The sequence below is a fragment of the Euprymna scolopes genome, chromosome 3 (assembly GCF_053919585.1).
Source record: "Euprymna scolopes isolate OS-2025 chromosome 3, ASM5391958v1, whole genome shotgun sequence".
NCBI classification, from domain to species: domain Eukaryota; kingdom Metazoa; phylum Mollusca; class Cephalopoda; order Sepiida; family Sepiolidae; genus Euprymna; species Euprymna scolopes.
The window spans coordinates 40,434,369-40,459,969 of record NC_136484.1 but is presented as its reverse complement, the minus strand read 5'-3'; the positions used below and the strand labels follow the sequence as shown (position 1 = coordinate 40,459,969).

The 25,601-nt window shown below is 35.1% G+C and overlaps 1 protein-coding gene across 1 annotated transcript in view; it reads left to right on the top strand.

The window, feature by feature from the left end:
- LOC145254614 (uncharacterized) overlaps window positions 1–25,601 on the top strand; it is a 1,033,347-nt gene that overhangs the window by 659,159 nt on the left and 348,587 nt on the right. Inside the window, exons 18-20 of the mRNA XM_080113229.1 lie at window positions 4,028–4,101; window positions 15,704–15,745; window positions 19,576–19,669. Coding sequence (XP_079969355.1) covers window positions 4,028–4,101; window positions 15,704–15,745; window positions 19,576–19,669 — 210 coding nt within the window. The remainder of the gene's footprint in view (window positions 1–4,027; window positions 4,102–15,703; window positions 15,746–19,575; window positions 19,670–25,601) is intronic.

The following is a 25,601-nucleotide window of genomic DNA, read 5'->3' as shown; positions in this document are numbered from 1 at the left end:
GATTTGATTGAAAACTGGGCAATTTCATCGATTTAAATGACAATAAAAATATGGGAGTGATTATCATTAAATCCTGGGAAACGTTGGGTCTCCCTGCTAGTGTGTATATATATATATATATATATATATATATATATATATATATAGAGAGAGAGAGAGAGAGAGAGAGAGAGAGAGAGAGAGAAAGAGAGAGGCTGTTCTTGATGCCAGTGGAAGTAATCAAAAGCAACAAGCTGTGGCTTTTAATATCACTTCATAGTCTGCTACTCAAATTTTTGACGGAAGGATAAGTACCTCAAAACATGAGGTATGCAGTCATCATCACCCTCTATAAAAATAAGAGTGATCATAGTGACTGCAATAATTATAAAGGCATCTCCCTGCTGAGTATTGCTGGAAAATTATTTGCATGCATCATCCTGCAGAGACTTCATATATTGGCAGAGAGAATTTACCCAAAATCACTGTGTGACTTCCAATCTGAAAGGTCCACAGTAGACATGATTTTCTCTTTGCACTTGCTCCAAGAAAAATCCAGTGAACAGAACATGCCACTATATCTGGCTTGCATCCATCTAATCAAAGCTTTCAACTTCGTAAGTAGAGACGGTCTTTAGAGGCTTCTATCACTTATTGGCTGCCCATTAAAATTGTTGAGTCTAATTAAATCTTTTCATGACGGCATAATGAACCCTGTGCAATAGGGTATGTCGACTTTTCACTTTTTTTCAAAAATCAACTTGGCTAGACCCAGAAAAGTTGTGTATTAGTATAATAAATACTTATACAAAAAAAATAGATCTCTTACTGGCACTATTATTTGGGGAAATTAAATTAAAGATCATCTACATAAACGAATTGAAACATCTCCATTTTTTTTTCTATATTTCCCTTCTAAATTAGTTAGAAAAACTACTAATTTCAATATTTAAACCAAAAATGTTATTTAGTTTTATTAAAGTAAAATGAATAAGGAAAAATAGATAAAGATAACCAGAAATTAAAAAATCTACCCCCATTCGTCCTTTAACCTCCTTAATTAAATTGAAACATTGATAACATTTTAAAAAATTGAAAAAAAAAAAAAAATAGGTAATATTTTTGTTATAAAAAAAAGAAAACAAATGTGCATCCTCTTGATTAACATATTGCATCAAATTGCTGTGCATAAGATTCCTTAGAAGCAAATGAAGGCCTCATTTGATGACATAACACAATTTGCAATTATATGCCTGTGTCTTGTTACAAACCGATACAATGATTAAGAAGCTTTGGTTGTTAATTTAACTGCCCTTTCAAAACTTTCAGAATATATATATATATATATATATATATATATATATATATATATATATATATATAGAGAGAGAGAGAGAGAGAGAGAGAGAGAGAGAAAATAAATATATATATATATTGGCTGAAGAGAGCTTGATAAGGATATCTTAAACGGGCCTTATTATCGGGCTTGAAACCTACGGTACCAATGATCTGTCTCAACTAGCAACTTTCTGTACACAAATCACCACCATCACCCCCAAAAAGAAGAATGTGCTCGGTCATTTGTTACTGTAAATAACAGCACAAAAAGAGATGAAAAACAAATATGCAATAAATTCTCCTACCTGTCTGGATAATTTTATTTATGTTTAGACTCATTTTAAAGCGTGTTTATAGTTCAAAACAAACTTAGTGTCCACTCGTTTGAGTTAGAATAAAAAAATATTGTTCACAAGGACCCTAGATAAGCGCTTAAAATCGAAAATTAAACAAACGCTGGTAGAAACATAAAATAAATGTCAACAATCGAGCGAAAATGTTATATTCTACAAGTAATTTGTGTCAATTTTTTAAGCAATTAAGACAAGATTAAAAAGTTAGAATGGGTCGAAATGATTCACATTTTATGTTAATTTTATGTGTAAAACTACTTTCCTACTTTAAATTCTGAAATAATCGTTTTTTCTTTTCCGCCACGTAATCATCTATAAAAAGTAGAATCTCATTTTGGGGGAGTGATTAACTAAACATGATTATCTATTTGCCATTATTACTACTTACTACGAGCTTTCACACAGACCATCATCTAAGAATTCTCTTTGAAAATAACCTGTGGTGTTCCCTGGAGTCTGAGTGACAACAAATCTCCCCAGATTTCCAGTATTCTCCATCTCTTTCAATAACCTTTGCAAAATAAGTTGCAGTATCGCAATAGCCGTCAACCATTGATTTCTCATTAGTAGCAACAATTGGTCTTCACTAAAATATGGATGGCAATAAGTCTCTCCAAGGTCCCAGTCCTCCTCACACTCATCCAGCGGAGATCTGGTTAGTGCTATCTGTCCTCAATCTTTACATCCTCCTTGACTCTTGACTCGCTTTTTTTATTTGGTGAGGCACCAGTTTATGGTGATGAAGAAAAAACAAAAAAAGGGGGCCAAAGGGGCAGGAGATTTACTTACAATCAGGCAATCATGAAGTTTTAGTTTTCATGATCCCAAGTGATGTTTTTTTTTCGTGTTTTACCTCTGTAGAAGTTTCTGTATATCCAGCCAATGCCTGCACTCAAGGGTTTTCCTGAATATTTCAGCCATTTTCATTATTGCTATCTGTTATATCTTCTCAGCCATCTCTCTGATTCCAATCTCGCCTATTCTTTTTTCGAAGTGTTTTGGTATTATTCCTAATGCTCCTACTGTTATTGGTGTTATCTTAACCCTTCATCTTTCATATTCCTTTGAGCTACCTGGCCAGTTTTTTTTTTTTTTTTTTTTTTTTACACAGTGATCACCACTTATCAAGGCCCGGAAGCCACTCAGGGATAAGGGTTATTGCAAGTACATTACGTTAGTGTGGAGATTTGATGAAGTGTTTACTTAAGGGGGCGGTTCATTAGGAATTTGTTAACGTTGGACTTGAACACATCCAAGTTGTAGTCCAGTGGGAAGCAGGCAGACGGAATAGAGTTCCACAGGCGTGCAGTTCTAAGAAAGAAGCTTTGTTCATGGAATCCGCGTTTTGATTTAGGCACAGATAAAGAGTGGGGGAAATTTTTCACAGTGGATTCAGCTAGACGGGTGTTTTTCGTGAAAGATTGGCGAGAGGAGTCCAGAGATTGGAGTTCAGACGAGCACCTTCCATGGAAATAACGATAAAACAAGGATAGGCTCGCAACGTCTCTTCTGTGGGAGAGAGGTTGCAGGGTAGAGAAAAGGGCATCCCCCACTAAGCCACGAAGTCTATTTTGTACTCTGTCAAGGCAGGATAGGCTGTTTTTAGCAGCTCCTGCCCAGATATGGCAACAGTATTCCATCCTTGGACGTACTTGGCTTTCATATAGATAGAGAATTGCATCAGTAGTGAGATATCTTCTGGAGCGGTAAAAGGATCCCACCATCTTTCCAGCGACCTTGGCAACAGACTTGATGTACGTATTCCATTTCAGATCAGGAGTTCTATGTATTTGCCCTGCTTCTCTGTCTCCTTGATCTTCAGTCTGTTATTTGCTGGAACAGCAAATTCTACAATCTAGCAGGACTGTTCCTACTTGTTAATTATTACAACATCTGGTCTTCTTGCTTGGATAAGTATATCTGTTTGTATATCCATGTCCCTTAGGATTTTGTGACTCTTGTTTTCAAGCACTGCAGCCGATTTGTGCTTGTACCATTTGTCAATATTTTCAAGATGTAGTTTACATGATTCCGAATATACCACTTTCCCAACTTTATTATGTCTATTCTCATATTCTTTTTGGGCTAGTTTGCTATATTCGCTTATTAATGGTTTATTGTTTCCTTTCTTTATCCACAGAGTCTACATTTACTGTTGTCTTGTGTCTTATCGAGCCTTGCTTTGATGTGGTTTGTTCTGATAGCTGTTATTAGGTATTCAGTTTCTTTCTTTTTTTTATTTGGGAGTTACCACTTAACAACGCCCGATCATTGAATGTAAAGTGCCAGTGTAGTAATCATTAGTGATTTAACTTGTATGTAATTTAATTATGATTTTGTTTATTCTTCTTTTCCAGGTTATTGCAACAAAAATGTAAATCGATCACAAAGTTAACACATCTGGACGAAAGGACTACTGCGGATTCGCCAGGTCTTGGCAAACATTTCACACTTTTTTACTTTATTTTTGATACTTTTTATTCATTTATTTATTATTTCAGAATGTTTTGCTTCTTTTTTTTTTACAAGGTACCCCCCCTCCCCGCCCAACCTCAATATCACTCATAAAAATAGTAATGAAATTTACTATTCATTCCGCAATGATACAAATATGCATCAGTTCACAAAGTTTTGGTCAAAAACGTATATACAAATCAATAATAAGCACATACAAAACCTCTGACACGCTCATTTGTTGACACTATCCCTAATTTGGATAATCTAGGAATTGTTTCAGTAGACATTGTCTTTGAGATATGATGTGGACCCAGGTTGCAACTAGGAAAAGACAACTTGGAACACGCTATAAGCTTAAAGATATATTGAAAAAAGAAACAAAATGCAGTGAAAAGTAATGACATAAGCTAGGCTTACATGTCAGTCAGATATCGGCAGAGTATCCTATGTCAACGAGAGTACTTCGCTCTCGATTAGTATAGGATTTAGAAGAGCACGTCAAGGGGTATGTCCCATAAAATAACACCACAAATGAAAATCTGCTGTTAACCTCCAATGACTCTGAAGACAATTCACATTTACACTTTCGACCTAATCCTATCCTACCTTGATAGAGTTCAAAACTGGCTTTGCTTTCAGAAAAAATTGTGAATTTTATTAATAATTTCATGGGCGGCATTATAGGGAGTTACACTGTATCGTAGAAGATGCGTGTAACATGAGGAGGGGGATCACTCTGAAATATAAATCGAATACGGTTTCTGTTAATCCTATCTTCCTTGTCATTAAAAAAAAAGAAGCTGACGCAGTGATTAACATTTGTTACCATATCTTCTAGAGTTATTTTATATGAAATCGTGTTTAATCACAGAGTCTTTAATTATAGAATATTTGTGGTCGGATGTCGAAGGTGCAAGGAACGAGATTTATTTTCCATATGAATAAAACTGTTAATTACCAGCTTATAAATTCATAGTTTTGCCAGCGTTATTAGTGTAAGAGTGAACACAGCTAAACCGATGGGACTTCAAGTTAACTTGCTTATTCTCTCGCGTGCATTACACACGTCAGTCTTCGAACTTGCGTACTATTTATGAATTATGAATTGAAAATTGAATTGGAGGAGACAGATTTTGTACAAAAGGAACAATTTCAATATATATTGACTAAACAATTTTACTTTTGCAAATAGAAAAAGGTAATGAATGAGGGTCATATGGGCGTTTATTTAGACACGGTTGATAATGCAGGGGGGGGGTAACTAGTATTGACTAAGAAAATAAGCATATTTTTAAGAGACAATTTGAGATGTTAAAATAATCTATATTACCAATAAATTGAATTTTTCTCACTCTGATATTAATATTAAAAGCCTACTTTTTCTATTTAAAAATTATTAAAACGAACTTCTTAATATACTCAGTCATGTATATGCGAGCGACTTCATGTAGTTAAACTAATTTGCCTATTCCTTTGAACAAAACGAGCTTATATTAATTAATTATTCATTTTTTATGGTTTATTATTAAATGCTTCGTTTCCTTTAATTATTGCACTTAATTCTATTTATGCATAGTTTCTACATTCTGCATTATTGCCTATAATTTAAGATGAAAGCGTTCAAGCACACAGATCCGTTTAATTTAAGGTAGTATTTTTAATGACTGTAATAGGCAGGGATCAATTTGTAATGATAATGTTAAAATAAATGGAACAGACACTTTTTTAGCCACGTAAGTTGTGAATGTTGCCCCTAGCCATTAAATGTTTCCCTTTTTTGTTGTTTTCTGTTGAAAAAGTGTATACATTTTTTTCCAAGGTATTTTGGTAATGTAAAAACTAAGCATACACTAGAGCAATTTGCAAAAAATTGAAAAGAAAAAAATCTAAATGCTAGTGACAGCATTGACAACGGGAGTGGCCGAAAAGTGGGTGTTTACTGTAGTATAATGTTTTTAATCGTCTGCAAAAATTTATGAATAAATGAAAAATAAAAAAGTAAATGGTAGGAGTAATTATTTTGTTTTTTCTATAATATTTTGTAATCTGAAAGTTATGCATGTAATCGATGATAATCGCCCAAAAATAAAGTATGAAAAACTGAAAAGGTGAAATTGAAAGGCTGGGGCCAACGTTGTTCAGGTACACCAAACCATGTTGAGGAGTACTTGAACAATTGAACCCCGCCCCCCCCCCCATCACAAAAGTTGACTTTGTAGTCTTTTTTCAAGATTATGATCGATTGTACTCTCGGCTACCAGAAAAGGCTGTATATTTAAAGATTTAAAAAGGGAGTTTCCGTTTCACATGCAACATGAAAAAAAAAGCTATATATTTAAAGATTTGGAAGCGTTTTTTTTTTAATATGGTAGCTTAATGTCCAAATGATAATAATCTTCAGAATTAGTTGTAAAAAGCTGAAAAGGTAAAAATATGTAAGGTGATGCCAATTGTTAGAGTGCACCCATGTTTGTATTACAGAATCTGTTGTATTCCCCCATCTAAAAAAAAATTTTTTAAAATGAACAGATGGGGTGTCTGTAACATAAAGTATTTTCAATGGGATAAAAACTCAAGGGAAAGGTTTAAGTTGAGATAAGCTATTTTTTGTGGTTTTATAACTTAAAATATTGCAGCATTAAGAATTAATTATATAATGTTATATATTGAATTACAAAAATTCTTAATGTTGCAATATTTAAGTTATAAATTTATTATATGTTTTACTAGAATATCTTGTCCTTTTCTTTTCCAGTTTTAACAACTAATCCTTTACTTTTCCATGTTTAAGCATAACCATATTACTTTTGATGTTCGTATTTTTCTATTGTAATCCATGATTTTTCCAGGCTTCCAGTAAATTCATGTGTTCTTTGTTTAATTTCAGTCTTATATTTTGCCCCATAAAAACATAACATACACATATGTAAAAACAATGTACGGCACTCGTCTGCTTTCAATAAAATCTTCCAATTATTTCCATTTCATGCTTTCTTTCTCCCTTTTTCACTTGTTACTTCTCTTTTCGCGAGAGTGGTGAATTGGTAGCAACAGTAGTCGCTGAAGCGACGTGGTTGCTATGGAAAGCAGTTATGAAAATATCGCTCACCTCCTTATCTTGTTTTCATGATTTTGGACACCAGTAAATTCATCATAACTTTTGTTTTACTGAACGAAAATTTACATTTTTTTTTCACAATATAGCTGAGAAGGTGATCTATAAACTGTAATAATTGTTTGAAATTTGTTTGAAAAATGAGTGAGCAGCGAAGCTTTAAAGCAGTTCTAAATGAAAAACTGACACTTAACCATATATTAAAACACGGTAGTGTTTGAATGATATAAAGTGACCTTGTCTGTATGTATATGGAATAGTCTCTACCAAATTACTCTGTGAATTTTTGGTCTACAGACTTGAAATTATTTCAACCTGTGGACCAAAGTCAGGTTTTTGAGCCGGAAAAATAGCTGCTAAGAGGTCAAAATAGAAAAATTAGCTGATGCAATTCGTTTAACTGACTTAATTTTTTAATTATTGATATCCATGTGTTCTTACATCATATGGTAGTGAATACCAATGGAGAGATGGCACCGAAGTCATATTTTTTTAAAAAACTAGTATATATTGGGTACAATATAATAATCAATAGAAACATAGCTCTAATAATAAATATGAAATATTCATAAATTAAAATAGCATATGTAAGCATATTTTACGACTGGGTAATGCCGGGTAGCATACTACTATATATATATATATATATATATATTATTTTTAAAATGCAATTATCCATTGACACGTGTTTCGTCATCTACGACTCATCAGAGTGGCTGTATCTCTGGAGCAACCTCGGCAGAGCATTTTTTTAATAGCACAGCCGGGATGAGATCTGGTCCACATGCTTTTGACGTGTCTAGGTTTTTTATAATAGTATGTACCTGAGAAGGGGTGATTTTCAAATCGTCTAGTGTGGCGTCTGTTTGCAGAGGAAAATCAGGGAGGGAGTGGTGTACCGGGTTCAGTGTGGAGTTTGAGTCAAACCGACTGGCAAGCAGATTAGCCTTGTCAGTTGCCGTGCAAGCAACCTCATGGTTGTTTGATAGTGAGGGAATAGTTGACTGTCCATTATTTACTATGCTGTTGTAGATTTTCCAAAAATCCCGGGTTCCTAATTTCTGCGCTTATATATATATATATATATATATATATATATATATATATATAAAATTGGATAATAAATCTAAGAAAAAAAAAACTGAGCTAAAACTGACATCAAAATTATGTCCCGTCAATGTTTCCACTAATATTTATATGGAAAAATGTTTTCTCTCATGGTAAATACAACCTCAATCTGGATACATTTTGAACACATCACATTTTGAAAAATAAAATCGCTATATATTTTCTGTAATTGTAAAAACAACCTCATTGTGGTTACGTTTTGAAGATACTTTATATTTTGAAACAAATTAATGCATATTTTCAGTCTCTGTAAATACAACTAAATACAGTCTGGATACTTTTTGAACATACCTCATATTTTGAATAAATCAGTGTGTATTTTCTGTTTTGTAAAGTTAATTACAGTCTGGATACTTTCTGAACACAGCTAATATTTTGAAGCAAATTAGTGCATATTTTCAAGCTTTGTAAATACACTATCAGTCTGGGTAATTTTTGAACATGTGTCATATTTTGAATTGATCATTGTATAGTTTCTGTATTTGTAAATACTGTCTCAGTTTGGATACTTCTGAACACACCTTTATTTTAAAGCAAATTAATGCACATATTCAGTCTTCGTAAACACATCAGTTTGGATACTTTTTGAACATGCACCATATTTTGAATAGATCAATTATATTTTAGAGCAAATTAACTTTATTTAAATACAACATCAGTTTGGGATCTTTGTGTATCCACGTTATATTCTGAACAACTTGTTCATTTCTGTCATGTTAAACACGAGTTTAGTCAAGATAAATTTTGAGCCACTCTTTTATCATTTGAAACTCATTTTTTATTTGTAAAATCTTTGACAATTGCTATTTTGTTCAAACGTTCTTTATCAAATATCAGCAAAGATATTTTACTTAATTTCACCTTTGTGTTTTGATATAATCACAAGTTTCCATCATTTTCAATGACAGTTTCACCTTTATCATCGAAGATAATGTCAATGTAAATTGCATCCCATCAAAGACAAATTGTCTCTATTTTTGCTTGGTTTCCAAAGAGCATGACAATTCTAGTTTGAATAAGAATAAAATGAATAGGTACAAGTAAACAAACATCGGACAGCGCATTATTTAAAGCCAAGCAAAATTAAAGATGTTCCTTCATAAAACGTGTCTTTAACTTTGTTATATACAACTGATATTGAATTTTATAATTATTAATCAATAAGGTGTCTAAAAACACACACGCTACACATGAAAAAAGCTAACGGATTTTTTCTATAGAAAGTCGACGCCATACAGGAAAAAGAGAATATCAATGTGACCATGTTTTAAAACTGCATCTGAAGCTAAACAGTTTTTCACACCACAAAAAAAAAAAAACAACAAAAAAGACACATTCATCCTATAGATTTTATTTTTCAATTCAATTTGATTATTTTGGAATTACAAAAATAAAACAAACCCTGTTTCAGTTGCCGCATACAAAAAAAACGGTGGTAGAAATTGACATGGAAGAGGATATAGGTAGTATAGAACCTGTCCAAATGAACTTTGAATTGTTGTGTTGTTGGTGCATTTTATTACCTTCCTTCGAAGTCTATTCCAAGATTCAAGCAGCTCTTCATCGGTTGAATCGAAATTGGTGATGAAATAGTTTTTTAACCAATTTTTACCAACTGTAGGCATAAATATGACACTAAATTTTTAAGCTAAAGGTTGATTATTTATATTTATATTTATACTAGCCTAGGTACCCGGCGTTGCCCGAGTGTAAGGAGGTGTGTGTTGAGCAAAGAAATAAAAGTGGTAGTAGGCAGGTAGGCACGAACCCATACCACGAAGAAGGAAAAGAATGTGAAAAAAAAGTACTGTCTTTGCTGTTGCATCCATCGCCAAACCGGAAGTGATAAAGGTTCCAATTAAGACTAGTCAACCGAAAAGAGGGGATGATTTTCGAAAAGCGACCCCTCCCTGTAGAAAAGTTCCCAGTTGAGGATGAAGGAATTAATATTTTTAACCAATTTACCGATTCTATACTAAATTCTTGATTTAGCATGGAATCTAATCTACAATTACTAATTCCGATTCTTTATGAATCTCTAAATATTTCAATATAAATTGTTCTTTTTTCCTGATTATCACATAAATATCTGTTAAATTTGCATGTATTTTCTCAAAACTAAAAACATACTTCTATGGAGGTTAACTGTAGATTTTAGTTTTACTGGTAGTTTAAAATCAATGAATATTTATTAGTTTAATATTATTACTAGTTTAATATTATTACTAGTATTAGTTTAATATTATTACTAGTATTAATTTAATATTATTACTAGTATTGGACGATTTTGTTTTGAACAAAATAAAATTTAAAAAAAAATATAATTAAAGTAATCGTTTTTGGCATCAGAAAATAGACACAAACTTTGCGATTCTGATACCGATTCTTCATAAAGTTCCGATTTTTCAAATTCCCGATTCCGATTCCGATAACTCGTCCCAACACTAATATATATATATATATATATATATATATATATATATACACACACACACACACACACACACATATATATATATATATATACATATGTATATATATATACATATGTATATATACATATATATACATATACATATATATATACATATATATACATATGTATATACATATATATATACATATATATACATATACATATGTATATATACATATATATACATATGTATATACATATGTATATACATATATATATATATATATATATACATATATATATATATATATATATATATATATATATACTTTTTTGATTTAGAGTCATATTGAATCTTTCGACAGCTCGGATAATATCACCTGTGTGAGCTACGTCTACAGGCGAATCACAGTAATTTCTCAGTTAGACTAGTTGAACCTGATCGTTGATCTTTTAATGCATCTTTTGTGCCCTGCCATTGATTGATTCTGGAATTTTCAAATTTAGTTGGACGTTGATTGCGTCTTGTCAGTTGACCAGAATAATCTCATGTGAGTAAAGGATTTTTTCATAAATTGGAGAAGACTGTGAGGAGCATATCGGTCCAATTGATAAAACTAAAAGCAAAAAAAAAAAAAAACATTTTCAAATTTAGTTGGACGTCGATTGCGTTATATCAGTTAAACAGAATAATCTCATGAAAGTAAAGGATTTTATTTTATTTTATTTTTTATTTTTATTTATTTATTTATTTTCATTACTTCAAAAACTGCTATGAAGAGCATGCCGATCCTGGTGATAAAAAGTATTTGAATCTCCGCAAATGTCAACCTTACATCATAGCTTGTGTGGAAGTTACAACAGTATAGGATTGCCTCAACAGGCTATACCGTCTTCAAAAACTGCTGTGAAGAGCATACCGATCCTAGTGATAAAAGAAACACTCACATCAGACCTAAATCGTGGCAGAATGAGGATATAGTCTACGGTAATCATGTAGGAGCACTCATAACGGAAGACTGATGTAGAACCTGAACTGGTAAATGGGCCCTGGTAACGTCATGGGGAGCAGCATGACAGTTATGCGCCTTGGCGGAAGAACTAAAGAATCAGTCAATGGCAGGGCACAAAAGACGCTGAGCGGAAGAATCATTAAGAGATCAACGATCAGGTTCAACTAGTCTAATTGAGAAATTACTGCGATTCGCCTGTAGACGTAGCTCAAACAGGTGATATTATCCGAGCTATCGAAAGATTCAATATGACTTTAAATTAAACCAGAATTCCATACCGCATCGACCGCCACATGAGTAACCAAGGGTCGCTACTTGGTGTGCCGGCACTGACCACAGCTATCGACAAGTTTACTACAGCGCCAAAACCTAAGCTAGCAAAATGTAGACATACCAATGTACGGACACTTCAACCCACATCTCAAATATCAGAACTTGTTGCTTCATCCAACGAACACAATATCGATATTGTGTGTATTCAAGAGCACCGTCTCTTCCACAACGACATGGACATCAAGTACCATGAAATTGGTAACAGCTTGACACTAGTATCAGCGTCAGCATGGAAAAATTCGACAAATAGTACCATTGGGGGAGTAGGACTTCTGCTTAGCCCTCGAGCATTGAAATCATTGAAAAGTGCTGAGAAGATAACACAAAGGATAATTCTTGCTACCTTCAATGGTAATCCTGCTACTACTGTTATTTGTTGCTACAGCTCTACCAACGTCAGTGACAAGCAAGATATCCTGAATTTCTATGATGAACTCTCAGCAATAGTGCGCTCAATCCCCAAACATAATTTATTGGTTATCGGAGGTGACATGAATGCACACATAGGTCGGGAAGACAACAAGCATAAGTTCTCTTTCCATGATGGAACAAACAACCTACAATGCATGAATACCCGTTTTCAGAAAAGACCCGGTAAGCTCTGGACCCATCAATCCCCAAATGGAGACAAGGCACAACTGGACTATCTTTTTATGAATACGAAGTGGATCAATAGCTGTCATAACTGTGAAGCTTATAGCAGTTTCTATGGTGTGTCTACTGATCATAGGATTGTAACTTCTAAGTTGAAGTTAAGCCTACGAGTGAACAAAACTAAAAAATCATCTAGACAGCCCTACAACTGGTTAACGTTGTCACATGACAATCAGATCAAACAGAGATTCATCTTCGAACTGCGATGCTTTACAAGCACAAGAGCAGGAACCAGCTGCTAATACCACCTATGAAAACTTTCTTAGATCGCACCAAGAAGCAGCAAAGAAGTGTATACCTCTGAAGTCCAAGGTAAAGCGAAAAGTACCGTGGGAAAATGACAAAATAATATTAAAACGAGAAAAATTAAAAAATATAATCAAAATGCAACATAAATACCCCACTCGACAGAATACAAAATTAAGGGAGCAGGCGCTTCAAGAGCTTAGTATGATGTACCTATCAGAACAACAGAAGTGTGTTCAAGAACAAATAGATCGAATCCAGAATGCAGCAGATAACAAACAATCCTACCTGTCTTGGCAAGTAGTAAATGAGATACCTGGGCGCAAACGACCTGTCAAAGCTAAGTTAAAGGCAAACACTCCGGAAAATGCATGTTCGAAATGGAAAGCACATTTTGAAAAGCTACTCGGAAACAAACCAGAAGTAACAGACCAACCAATTCAGCCGATTGTTGTACAGGAACTCGATATTGAGAACGGTGATTTTACAATGGAAGAACTTCTAAATGTGCTAAAGAAGACCAAGAATCGTAAAGCTGCAGGCTTAGATAACATACCTCCTGAAGTATGGAAGACAGGTGGTTTCAATGACATACTTCTTAATTCATGCAATTCTGTATATAATCAAAAAATTATTAATATATGGAGGGAAGGATGCATACTTCCCTTCCCTAAGAAGGGTGACCTAAGCATACCAAGCAACTACAGAGGAATAACACTCACTCCAATTGCAGCAAAAATCTACAATGCCATGCTTCTCAACCGTATCCAACCAAAGATCGAAGAAGTGCTCAGGAAGAACCAAAATGGATTTAGAAAGAATCGCTCTACTACTAGTCAAATACTTACTGTTAGGAGACTGATTGAAGGAGTGAAAACAAAAAACATTGAGGCAATCATGATCTTTGTAGATTTCTCCAAGCATTCGACTCCGTACATAGAGGAAAAAATGGGCAGCATATTAAAAGCATATGGCATTCCAAATGAAGTCATTAATGCTATCATGATGCTATATGAGCACACTCGAGCAATGATCTGGTCCCCATATGGGGACACTGAATTTTTCAACATCCGCACTGGGGTTCTACAAGGAGATACTTTTGCCCCTTTTCTTTTCATTGTCTGTCTTGACTTTGTACTTCGCACCTCTGTTGATATACACAACATGCTAGGCTTCACCCTAAATGAATCCAGAAACAGACGTCATCAATCAGCACACATAACTGATGCAGATTACGCAGACGATATTGCTTTGTTCGTGAGCAACACTGCTGATGTGCAAACACTGTTACGTAAGTTAGAAAAGTCTGCAAATGACATTGGTCTCCACATAAATGCGGATAAGACAAAGTTTATGACTTTCAATGTGAAGGGAGAGATCAGGGCTTTGGTAGGATTAACACTGAAGGAAGTCGCTGAGTTTATGTATCTGGCAGCAACATAGTTACCACAGAGAGAGATATCGGAATTCGCATCTCAAAAGCATGGACCGCATTGGATGGGCTACATTTAGTATGGACTTTGAGACTGGCTGACAAACTGAAAACGCAGTTCTTCAGGGCAGTGGTAGAGTCTGTCCTTGTTTACGGTGCTACAACCTGGCCACTCACCAAAAGATTGGAAAGAAAACTGGACGGCACATACACCCGTATGCTAAGAACAATATTAAATATATCTTGGCAAAATCATCCTACGAAGCAGCAACTATATGGCAATCTACCTGCCATATCTAATACCATCAGAGAAAGATGCCTACGATTTGCCGGTCATTGTCTGAGGAGCAAGCATGAATTGGTGAGTGATGTATTGCTATGGACTCCACCACACGGACGCACAAGCAGAGGACGAGCTAGATCCACGTACACCCAACAAATAGCACACGACGCCAACTGTGAACCTGAAGATCTGAGGGAACTGATAGAAGACAGGAAACTCTGAAGAGGAAGAGTCACATTGATCCGGGCAAGAAGCCCGTCATGATGATGATGATGATATATATATATATATATATATACTAGCATGGGTGCCCGGCATTGCCCGGGTGTTTTGAGGTGTATGCTGAGCAAAACAAAAAAAAAAAAAAAACGGTCAATTTTTTTAACTTTGACCCCTATTATGACCTCTTAAAATTTTTTGTTTAAGGCTCAAATCAAGTTATTAAGTTAGATCCATGTCCAAGGAATCTATATCTAAAATTTCACGTGTTTAGACCCAAAATTGTAGGAGGGGTTTGGTAGAGTTCTCAAAAGTTAAATCATTGAACATTGACCCCTTAATTGCCAAATTTCTGTCTGAAAACCAATCACATCCATTTTTCCAAATCTCAGTACCCTGTATATCAAATTTCGAATCTGTAGGCTTTAAATTGACAGAATTAATGCGTAGGGAAATGTACACAGACACTTTCACTTTTATATATAGATATATAGATATATGTATATATATGCATATATATATATATATATATATATATATATATATATATATATATACACACACACAACGGTGAAATGCTATATATTTAAGTTTTTATCATTGGATAGTGAGATTGTGTTTTGAACTTAACTTATTCTCACTAATGATTTTGTTGGGGAGTGTAAAAGTTTTAGAAAAAAATTTAACCTAAAAGTAAATTAAAAATATTTCTTTTGTGTTTTTTGACTTTTAAGCAGACTCCGAGGAAAGTTCGAGTCCAGAATTGATAGAAAAACCGAGTAAGTGTTTCCTTTGCCATCTTATATAACACTAGCAGGGCTACTCAGCGTTGCTCGGGATAATAAAAAAACAAAACAAAATAGAAGCAAAATAGGCTATGTAATATATTTATATTGACTTTATATCTCAATCTCTTCTCTCTCTATCTCTCTCCATCACTCTCTCTCTCTCTCTCTCACTTTTTAATCTGTTGAAAAAGTAATAGTAATAATATAATGATCCTTTTTAAATGTAATACTATAAACTTGCATTCATTGTTCCTGGAAAACGTTGAAGAGAACAAAACGCAATGACATTCTTAATGCTGGATAATTCCGCCTCCTCCCACTCGCTTTCACAATAATATGAAGAAAAATTATGTTGATAATGAAAATAGTCCAAAGCGATAATTTACATTTATTGCTCCAAGTAAGACAAATGATATTGTCAGCCGTTTCATTTACCAAATATAATGCAGTAATGTTTATAAAAGCAATTTTATTGCTCCCGGGCAGAATCGAGTAGAACAAAAGTTTCTGTTGCAAACCCTCTATTTACTTACAAAATATAATACTGCAATGTTAGTAAGGAACTGTCAAATGTATGGTTAAAAAAAATTAAATATTAATAATAGCAATTTTATTTGTCTTGGAGTATAACAAAAGATATTGTCTCTCCTACCTCATTTAGCAAATATACTGCTGCAATTTTAGTAAGGAGGCCTTCACAGCACTGTCAAAAGTATGATTAAAATCATAATATGAGGAGAAATAATGTTGATAATGATTATTCCTATATAATATGGCCACACATAATTAACTGTGTGTTACAATGATATTAACATCTTTGAAGATAAATTCTCAGATATGAAATGAAAACTATTTGATATAGATTCCAAATCTAATATAATAATCTGTCTATCTGAATATATTCTATGCGCATTATTTTTTTATGTCTCGTTTGTGAATCTGTTTATTACTTTATCTTATTTGCACATTTCAATAAAGTAAGAAAAGGATAATGTCATCAATAAATGTCATGATGCGATAAAAGGTAATATATCACAAATTAAATCATCCAATGAAAACAGGATGTGGGATAACCTGCCACAGGAGAGAGAGAGAGAGAGAGAGAGAGAGAGAGAGAGAGAGAGAGAGAGAGAGAGGGGGGAATTTTTTTTAACTGGATGGCATCATGGGTTGTCTACATTGCAGGTCTACGCGGTATCTTAAATAAGCTTCCAGACATTTTTGTGTGGGCACTTCTATTAATAGTACACACATGAGACTCTAGTCCCCTTTGAAGTAATCTCCTCCGGCTGCAATGCTTTTGTTTCATCGTTCCACCAACTTCTGGAAAGCCTCATGGAAGTACTCTTGTGTGAGTATGTCAATAGCCCTCACCACAACCTCTTTCGTCTCCTCAATTGCCTCATAACGGCAATCTCTAAGATTTTCCTTGAGCTTCTGGAATAAGCAAACGTCATAGGAAGCAAGGTCTGGACTATAGGGAGGATGAGGAACTGTCTTGATGCCCATCTTGGTCTGTGACAAAGTTGTTGACTGGTGCATGCGAGCAAATCTTCCATATCTTCAGTTCCTCGCAAATAATTGTGTGTACAGTTCTCACACTTACATCAAACTGTGTACTTATTGTCTCTATAGACATACGACTGTCCTTATCCATGAAATTCTTTATTTGGCCGATCAACTGGTGTTCTTTGTTACTCCTCCCACACCTCTCATCATCCCTCACAGACTCCCTGCCTTTTTTGAGTAAGGAAGTCAGAACACCAGAATTGATTGGCCAAATAAAGAATTTCATCGATAAGTGCCGTTGTGTGTTTATGGAGACAATAAGTGCATAGTTTGATATCAGTGGGAACTGTACACACAATTATTTAAAAATGTGGAAGATTAGCGCAAAGTTTGTTTCAAGGGTGTTCAGATAAGATCAGAAAGAAAGACGTTGTCATAACAGCAGGGGGATGGTCGAGTTGATCAATTCAGATCCTGCAGTTCTTGATGCTCTGGTGACCTGTGATGAAAGCTGGATCTACTGCTAGGACCCAGAGACCAAGAAGCAGAGTGCCTAGTGGGAGCATGCTGGCTCTCTCAGACCCCCCCCCAAACAGACAAAGCAGATCCACCCAGAAACTTATGATGACCCTTTTTTTTTTTTGACAGCATGGATATGATATACAAACACTAGTTTCTCACTGGAGAGACAGTTAACAAGGAATACTATGTTGAGGTGTTAAGGGAGTTCAGGAAAGATTCTGTCGGAAGAGACCAGCACTCTTCAAATTGTGTCAGTGGTATTTCCACCAGGACAATACACCAGTCAACAACTCCATCTTTGTCACAGACTATTTGACCAAGATGGGCATCAAGACCTTAACCCTATAATTCAGACCTTGATCCCTGTGATCTTTGCTTATTCCCTAAGCTCAAGGAAAACTTTAGAGGTTGTCGTTATGGGGCAACTGAGGAGATAAAAGAGGCTGTGGCGAGGGTCATTAGCACGATCACGCAAGAGGACTTCCATGGAGCCTTCCAGAAGTTGTTGGAACGGTACAACAAATGCATTGCAGCTGGAGGAGATTACTTCGAAGCGAACTAAATGTTCATGTGTGTATTATCAATAAAAGTGCCCATATGAAAAAAGTCTGGAAACTTAATGAATGTACCTTATATGTGTATATATATATATATATACCTCATATATATATATATATATATATATATATATATATATATATATGAGGTACATTAATTAAATTTGTTTATTGTTAATTGTCTGTTTGTTTATAAACAGGCGGTTTGAGCACTATAAAAGTGGTGGACGGATGTTTGTTTGAAATAGACATTCGGCGAGGTTATTTGCGGGCATCGCTTCCATGGTCGAGAGGTAGAACTGCCGACTGTCAACACGACGGTTCTAGGGTCAATCCTTGGCTTGGGAGAGATACTAGTCTAGCGGCACTGACGAGTTGTGATACAATGAAACAGGACTATATGTCGATGACTACAAATATATGTATATATATATATATATATATATATATATATATATATAAGGTGTATTCCTTTATTGTATCAATTTTTATGACTTGTTCTTGTTCGATTAGTTATATAATTGTATTGTCATACCATTGTAAAAGGACATTCCAAAAGTAATGACTCCTATTTTTATTCCGCCCAAATGGATGCATTGTTATGATGACTAAATTTATGCATTCATAATCTGAAAGTTTCATTTCTCTGTTGCAGATATTGATGATGTGAGACTATAAAAAATCAAAACTCTGTCATGGACGTGTGTCAGAAGCAGAAATGCGTCATTGAATTCCTCAATGCAAAAAAAAAAAATTTTTACTAATCAACATTCATTGGCGCCTATTGAACGTTTATGAAGCCAATGAAGTTGATGTCAGCACAGTTAGGAGATGGACTCGTCGATTTCAGAGTAGTGACAGAGATGTGAGTAACAAATTGTACTGGACTTTTACGATTAAGGCATGAAAAGAGGCTGGCAAAAGTGCATTGAAAATGGTAGTGACTATGTAGAAAAATAAATTCTGATTCAAAAGCTTGTTCATTTCAATGTCTTTGGAACTCTTTAATGTTATGGTTTTTGACTTAAAAAAAAATAGGAGGCTTTACTTTTGGAACGACGTTCACATAACTATGTCTATTGTTCCAATTCCAATTTTGTGTGTTTCTCTTTATTTTTAATATTGATCGATTGTTTATTGAAATAAATATCTCTGTTCTTATAATATATTTTTTTATTTTATGCTTGAAACACTTTTTTCTTACGAAAATCTTATTTTTCACCATTCTTTCAGGCACCGAATTTTCTAAATCAAATTCACCAGAAGATATTAGTGGCCGAAAGCTATATGTCTCTAAAAGCTTGCCAACACTTATCGAAGTTGAAAAGTTTGTATTCCGTTTTTTTTTTTTAATGTTTTTATTTAAAACTGTTGTAATTTTTAAAGTTTAAATAGTATATTTGATAGTCTGTCATACTTAAATTAGAAATATTATTCGGTATAGTCTGTCATAGTGAAATTTTAAATTCTATTTTCTATAGTCTATCAGGTTATAATTCCAAATCCCATTTGGTATAGTCTGTCACGCTTGACTTTTATGGTTTGTCATGCTTAAATTAAAAATACAATTTTGTATGGTCCGTCATACTGAAATATTAAATAGAATTTTCTATAATCGGTCATGCTTAAATTAGAAATGAAATTTTCTTTGATCGATCTTGTTTAAATATGAAAAGGAATTTTTGTTGGTCTGTTATGTTTCAATTTGAAATATCGTTTCTAGCTGCATCCACACATCTGGTGTGAGGTTCTGTCCGTCTGTGTGTGACAGTTGAAATATGAATTGGCATTTTCATCGTGAAACTCGCAGATTTAATGGCTGCAACGTAAAAATGGATTCATTTTCAAATAATTGTGTGCCGCACAAATTTCTTTCGTTTCAGATATTTAGAGGACATATCATATCTTGATAATTGAATTTATGAAAATCTATCCTAATAAAATGTGAATTTTTTATTTGGGTGTCTAAATAGTTTTGTTTTACAGCACTAGTCAATTTTGGATCTACTCCCATCAGAATCATCATTATATTTGGTTTAATGTTTGTATACAAGGTGGACCAATAAAATTGTCACCCTAAAGAAAACAACACTAAAGCTTTATTTTAAATCTTTTATTGAAAAAATCATCTCAAGTAACCTGATTATGTAGTAGAGCTGACATCTATACAATGTAACCACATTCAGCCTCAATCACCACCTTGATATGGGTCCGGAACTGGGAGCATGCCTTTTCCACAAATGCCGATGGGACCTTAGCACATGGTAGCGATCAAGCCGGTTTTGTTGTTGTGGGAGATCATGTTGGTAATGTTCTCGAGGTATAACCAAACAAATTAGTCCAGCGGGTGCAGGTCGGAGGAGGAGGGGAGCACTGAGGGAAGGGTACAAAGTTGTAGCACTCCTTCTGAAGCCAAGCCTGGGTCTCTTTGGACTTGTGGGCTGGCGCTGAATCCTGCTGCCACACCCAGGGTTTTCCAGCAGCCACCTGATTGCCCTTCAGAACATCCAAGTACACTTTAGTGTTGACTTTCAAGCCGATTTTGAAAATGTGAGATTGCATAATGTGTCCTTCACTTGAAGCCCCACCAAAGACCATAATCGTGAGTCGTCTGATGCGTTGAACTGTGCCCTCAAATGTTAAACTGTTTGGATTTGCATTTTGGAGGTGCTAGCAAAGGTCTTGTTGTCATAACTTGGCTCGGTAAAGAGCATGAGGTGTACAGCAGTGCACTTTTGATCTCACTTGTTGAACATTGTGTCACTTTAAGACGTGAAAGGAGGCTCCTATTGATCTTAGGATTTATACACAACTGGCTGGTGTATGGTTTGCGACAGAAAAAAGAAAACTGATTTTCATCAAACGGAAATGGAATCATATTGTCTTTTCTACGGCAACAATTTGATTGTTCCGCCCTGTACATCTAACAGATTCGCCAGTGTATTTCACAGCAGCGGCAGCATGACACATATACAAATGACCAGGCTGGTATGCAATATGACGTCACAGTGAAGGAGGAGAAGGGAAAGAAAAAAAGAGAGAAAAATGCACTACATGGGAGGACCAGAAAAAGTGTGTGCCGGCATTTGATGCACATGTGAACCTGTGTTAGCGTGAAAGAGTTTTAATCATGTGTCGCAACAGCAATGTTTTGTTAGCTACATTGTGAAATAAGAGATTTTAAAACAATATGCAATATGTTAATTTATTTATTGCCGACTATTTTTCTCATCTTTCTTAGATGTTGTTTCCCGACGTTTTGGCCAATTATTCCTCTGGCCTTCATCAGATGGTAAACGCACAGTTGATAGAGACGTGGAATCTCTATGGTTCCAGGTTAGAATTGTCTGAAGATAATTTCAATCCTACCCAAAGCCGGCCAGAGGTTTACTTGGCCAAAAACGTGGTGAGACGACAACAACTACGAAAGACATTAGAATGCAGTGAATGCAGTCAGGAGATTACCACCTGACGAAGGCCAGAGGAATAGTCGGCTGAAACGTTGTGAAACAACATCTAAGAAAAATGAGAATAATAATAATAGTAATAAATAAATTAATATAAATAATACTCATTTCAATGAATTCCAGTTAAAATAATAAATATGCAAAATGTTGTTGAAAAGCACCGGTAATAAATGCCTTCTGTTTAAGTTGAAAAAAAAATGAGTCGAATTTCTTTATTTTATTTGTTTCCTTGCAACTGTCTCTGCATACAACATGTTGGGTCCGATTGTCAAAATGTAGTGACATAGTTGAAGAAGAATAACAACAACATTCCATGCATATTGGCATGTGTTGGACGGTGTTTAGAAATTGATTTTCAAGTTAATCAATCTTCACATTTGTATGTATTTTTCTTAGTTCACCCATCTCATTTCCTCCCGTGTATTCATTGGTCTGCTCCTGTAATCTCATTTCCTCCCGGGTATTCATTATTCTGCTCCTATAATCTCATTTCATCCCGTGTAATCATTGGTTTGCTCCTGTAATCTCATTTCCTCCCGGGTATTCATTATTCTGCTCCTATAATCTCATTTCATCCCGTGTAATCATTGGTTTGCTCCTGTAATCTCATTTCCTCCTGGGTATTCATTATTCTGCTCCTATAATCTCATTTCCTCCCGGGTATTCATTATTCTGCTCCTATAATCTCATTTCCTCCCGGGTATTCATTATTCTGCTCCTATAATCTCATTTCCTCCCATGTATTCATTGGTTTGCTCCTGTAATCTCATTTCCTCCCGGGTATTCATTATTCTGCTCCTATAATCTCATTTCATCCCGTGTAATCATTGGTTTGCTCCTGTAATCTCATTTCCTCCCGTGTATTCATTATTCTGCTCCTATAATCTCATTTCCTCCCGGGTATTCATTATTCTGCTCCTATAATCTCATTTCCTCCCGGGTATTCATTATTCTGCTCCTATAATCTCATTTCCTCCCGTGTATTCATTGGTTTGCTCCTGTAATCTCATTTCCTCCCGGGTATTCATTATTCTGCTCCTATAATCTCATTTCTGCCGTGTATTCATTGGTCTGCTCCTGTAATCTCATTTCCTCCCGGGTATTCATTATTCTGCTCCTATAATCTCATTTCTGCCGTGTATTCATTGGTCTGCTCCTGTAATCTCATTTCCTCCCCGGGTATTCATTGGTCTGCTCCTATAATCTCATTTTCTCCCGTGTATTCATTGGTCTGCTCCTGTAATCTCATTTCCTCCCGTGTATTCATTGATCTGCTCCTATAATCTTAGTTCCTCCCTGTATTCATTGGTCTGCTCCTATAATCATATTTCCTCCCTTTATTCATTGGTTTGCTCCTGTAATCTCATTTCCTCCAGTGTATTCATTCGTCTGCTCCTATAATCTCATTTCCTCCTGTGTATTAATTGGTCTGCTCCTATAATCTCATTTCCCCCCGTGTATTCATTCGTCTGCTCCTGTAATCTCATTTCCTCCCGGGCATTCATTATTCTGCTCCTATAATCTAATTTCCTCCCGTGTATTCATTGGTCTGCTCCTGTAATCTCATTTCCTCCCATGTATTCATTGGTCTGCTCCTATAATCTAATAACACGTCTATAATATAACACGTTGCAGTGAGGTGCGTAATTTGGTGGTGTCTGCTTTCGAGAAGCATTTTTGAACTTCATAATATTGCTGGAGTTATTATTGTCCACGAGCATACGATTAGTCTCTTCGTAACTGCACAATGCCACTTTAAATTCACTGAAATTTATGGGTTTGTCTTTTTGTGTTATAACAGTTATAAATGGTTTAAGATCGGTTGGAAGTCATTGATATCAACAAGCTATTGCTTATTATTTCACCTGAGAGTTTTAAGGCATTGGCGATTGTTTCTGCCCTTATAACGTAGTCGGTAATAGTTTCATCCTCGTTACATTTCAGAGAGCTTTAATCCACCAACTCCAATTAAGCAGAAAAGGACTTTGAAAAACACACATTGGATCCCCCCTCCATTGGATGCAACCTAAACATACCACAGTCAAAAAAACATCTGCACAAGTTCATCATAGACAACCTTCACAAAAACATCTATTATAATGTAACCAAAGGACGAACAACGAACAATGCAATCATTACAAAACAATCACCTCATAACCATAAAACCAGCAGACAAATGGGGCGGGGAGCAATCACTATCATGAACACTAACAATTACATAACAGAAATAGAAGCACAACTAGCAAACAAGGAATTCTACAAACTAATCCCCACTGACTCCACTCCCGCATTCAAATCCGAGTAATCTAGACCACAACACTAAAACCATGATCAATAAATTAGTGCCAGACCACCCCAACCCAGCTGTCTTCTACACTATTCCCAAACTCCATAAACTCCCTGAAATAGTTAGTGACATACTCACACACCTCTCACTTGGTAACACAATAAACACAAAGGCACCAATTAACGAAACCTCAGAAACATACTACAGAATAGTATTACCTCACCGACTTATTGTTTCAGGTATTGGAACCCTCACAGAAAACATTTCGGACTATATAGACAGCATTCTAAACCCATTGTTGTCAAACATACCCAGCTACCTATAGGACATTACACACTATCTACAAATTTAATCTAGGATAGGGGCCATACCAAATAATGCAATTCTTGTGACAATGGATGTGTCCTCACTCTATTCTAACATTCCATGTGAGGAAGGAATATCCGTGTGCAGAAACTCCTCATACACCCAAAACCTACAAGACACAAACAATTATTATCTATAGCCAAAAACTGCTCAAACTTGATTGAGTACAAAAAAATAAGTAGGAATTCTGGCCAACCTCTTCCTTCATAGAAATTACCCCCTTAAAATTATAACAAAAAAACAATTAGGAAAGAAGAAAATATAAGCAGGCTAAATCTATTTATGTATAAAAGCAACAAATCATCCCAAAAAATACCAATGGTATTTGACGACAGCAACAACACCAACAAACTTTACAAACCCCCTCAAACAGATATTCAAACAACTACAGCATGACCCTACCCTCAACACAATATACAACATGCTTCCACTTAGTGCAAGAAGACAACTGCTGAATCTATGGTCACTACTAACATCCACGAAAATACACAACAATTTCGCACCTTAAGGAAAGAAAACATGCAACAAACCCAGGTGCAACGTCTGGAAACACATTAACACTGATGACACATTCACACCTCCAGGCAAAAACACTCAACTTAAACTCCCGCCTCTCACTTGCGACAGTCCCAATGTAGTCTACCTAATATATTGCAACATTCCGTCTACAACTCAACAACCACAAACAAACAATTAGGGACAAATACACACAGTACACAATAGCAATGAAATACACCCTCCCAGACTACAGCATAGACAATATAAAATGTATCCTTATAGCCTCCAACTTTCGGACACCGGAAAAAAGAAGACAATATGAAAAGAAACTCATTCTGAGACTTAACACCCACATATCTGGTTTCAATAAAGATTTCGGACTGCTAAATGAGTATTCTTTTTATAAAACCTAAACCGACCAAAAAACATTTTCCTATGGGGGACAAGGCAGAGTGAGTATGCGTGGTGGAAAAACGGCTTGATAAGTGATAGCCTCTTAAGTATAGAAAAAAGTTTTGGTTGCAAAAATAAAAACTTTTATCTTCCATACTGTCTTTCACTTAATGAGTATACTTTCAATTTTTCACAGACAACTCGTGAGATTGTAAGGATATTTAACAGTGCTATACTTTTTTATGTTT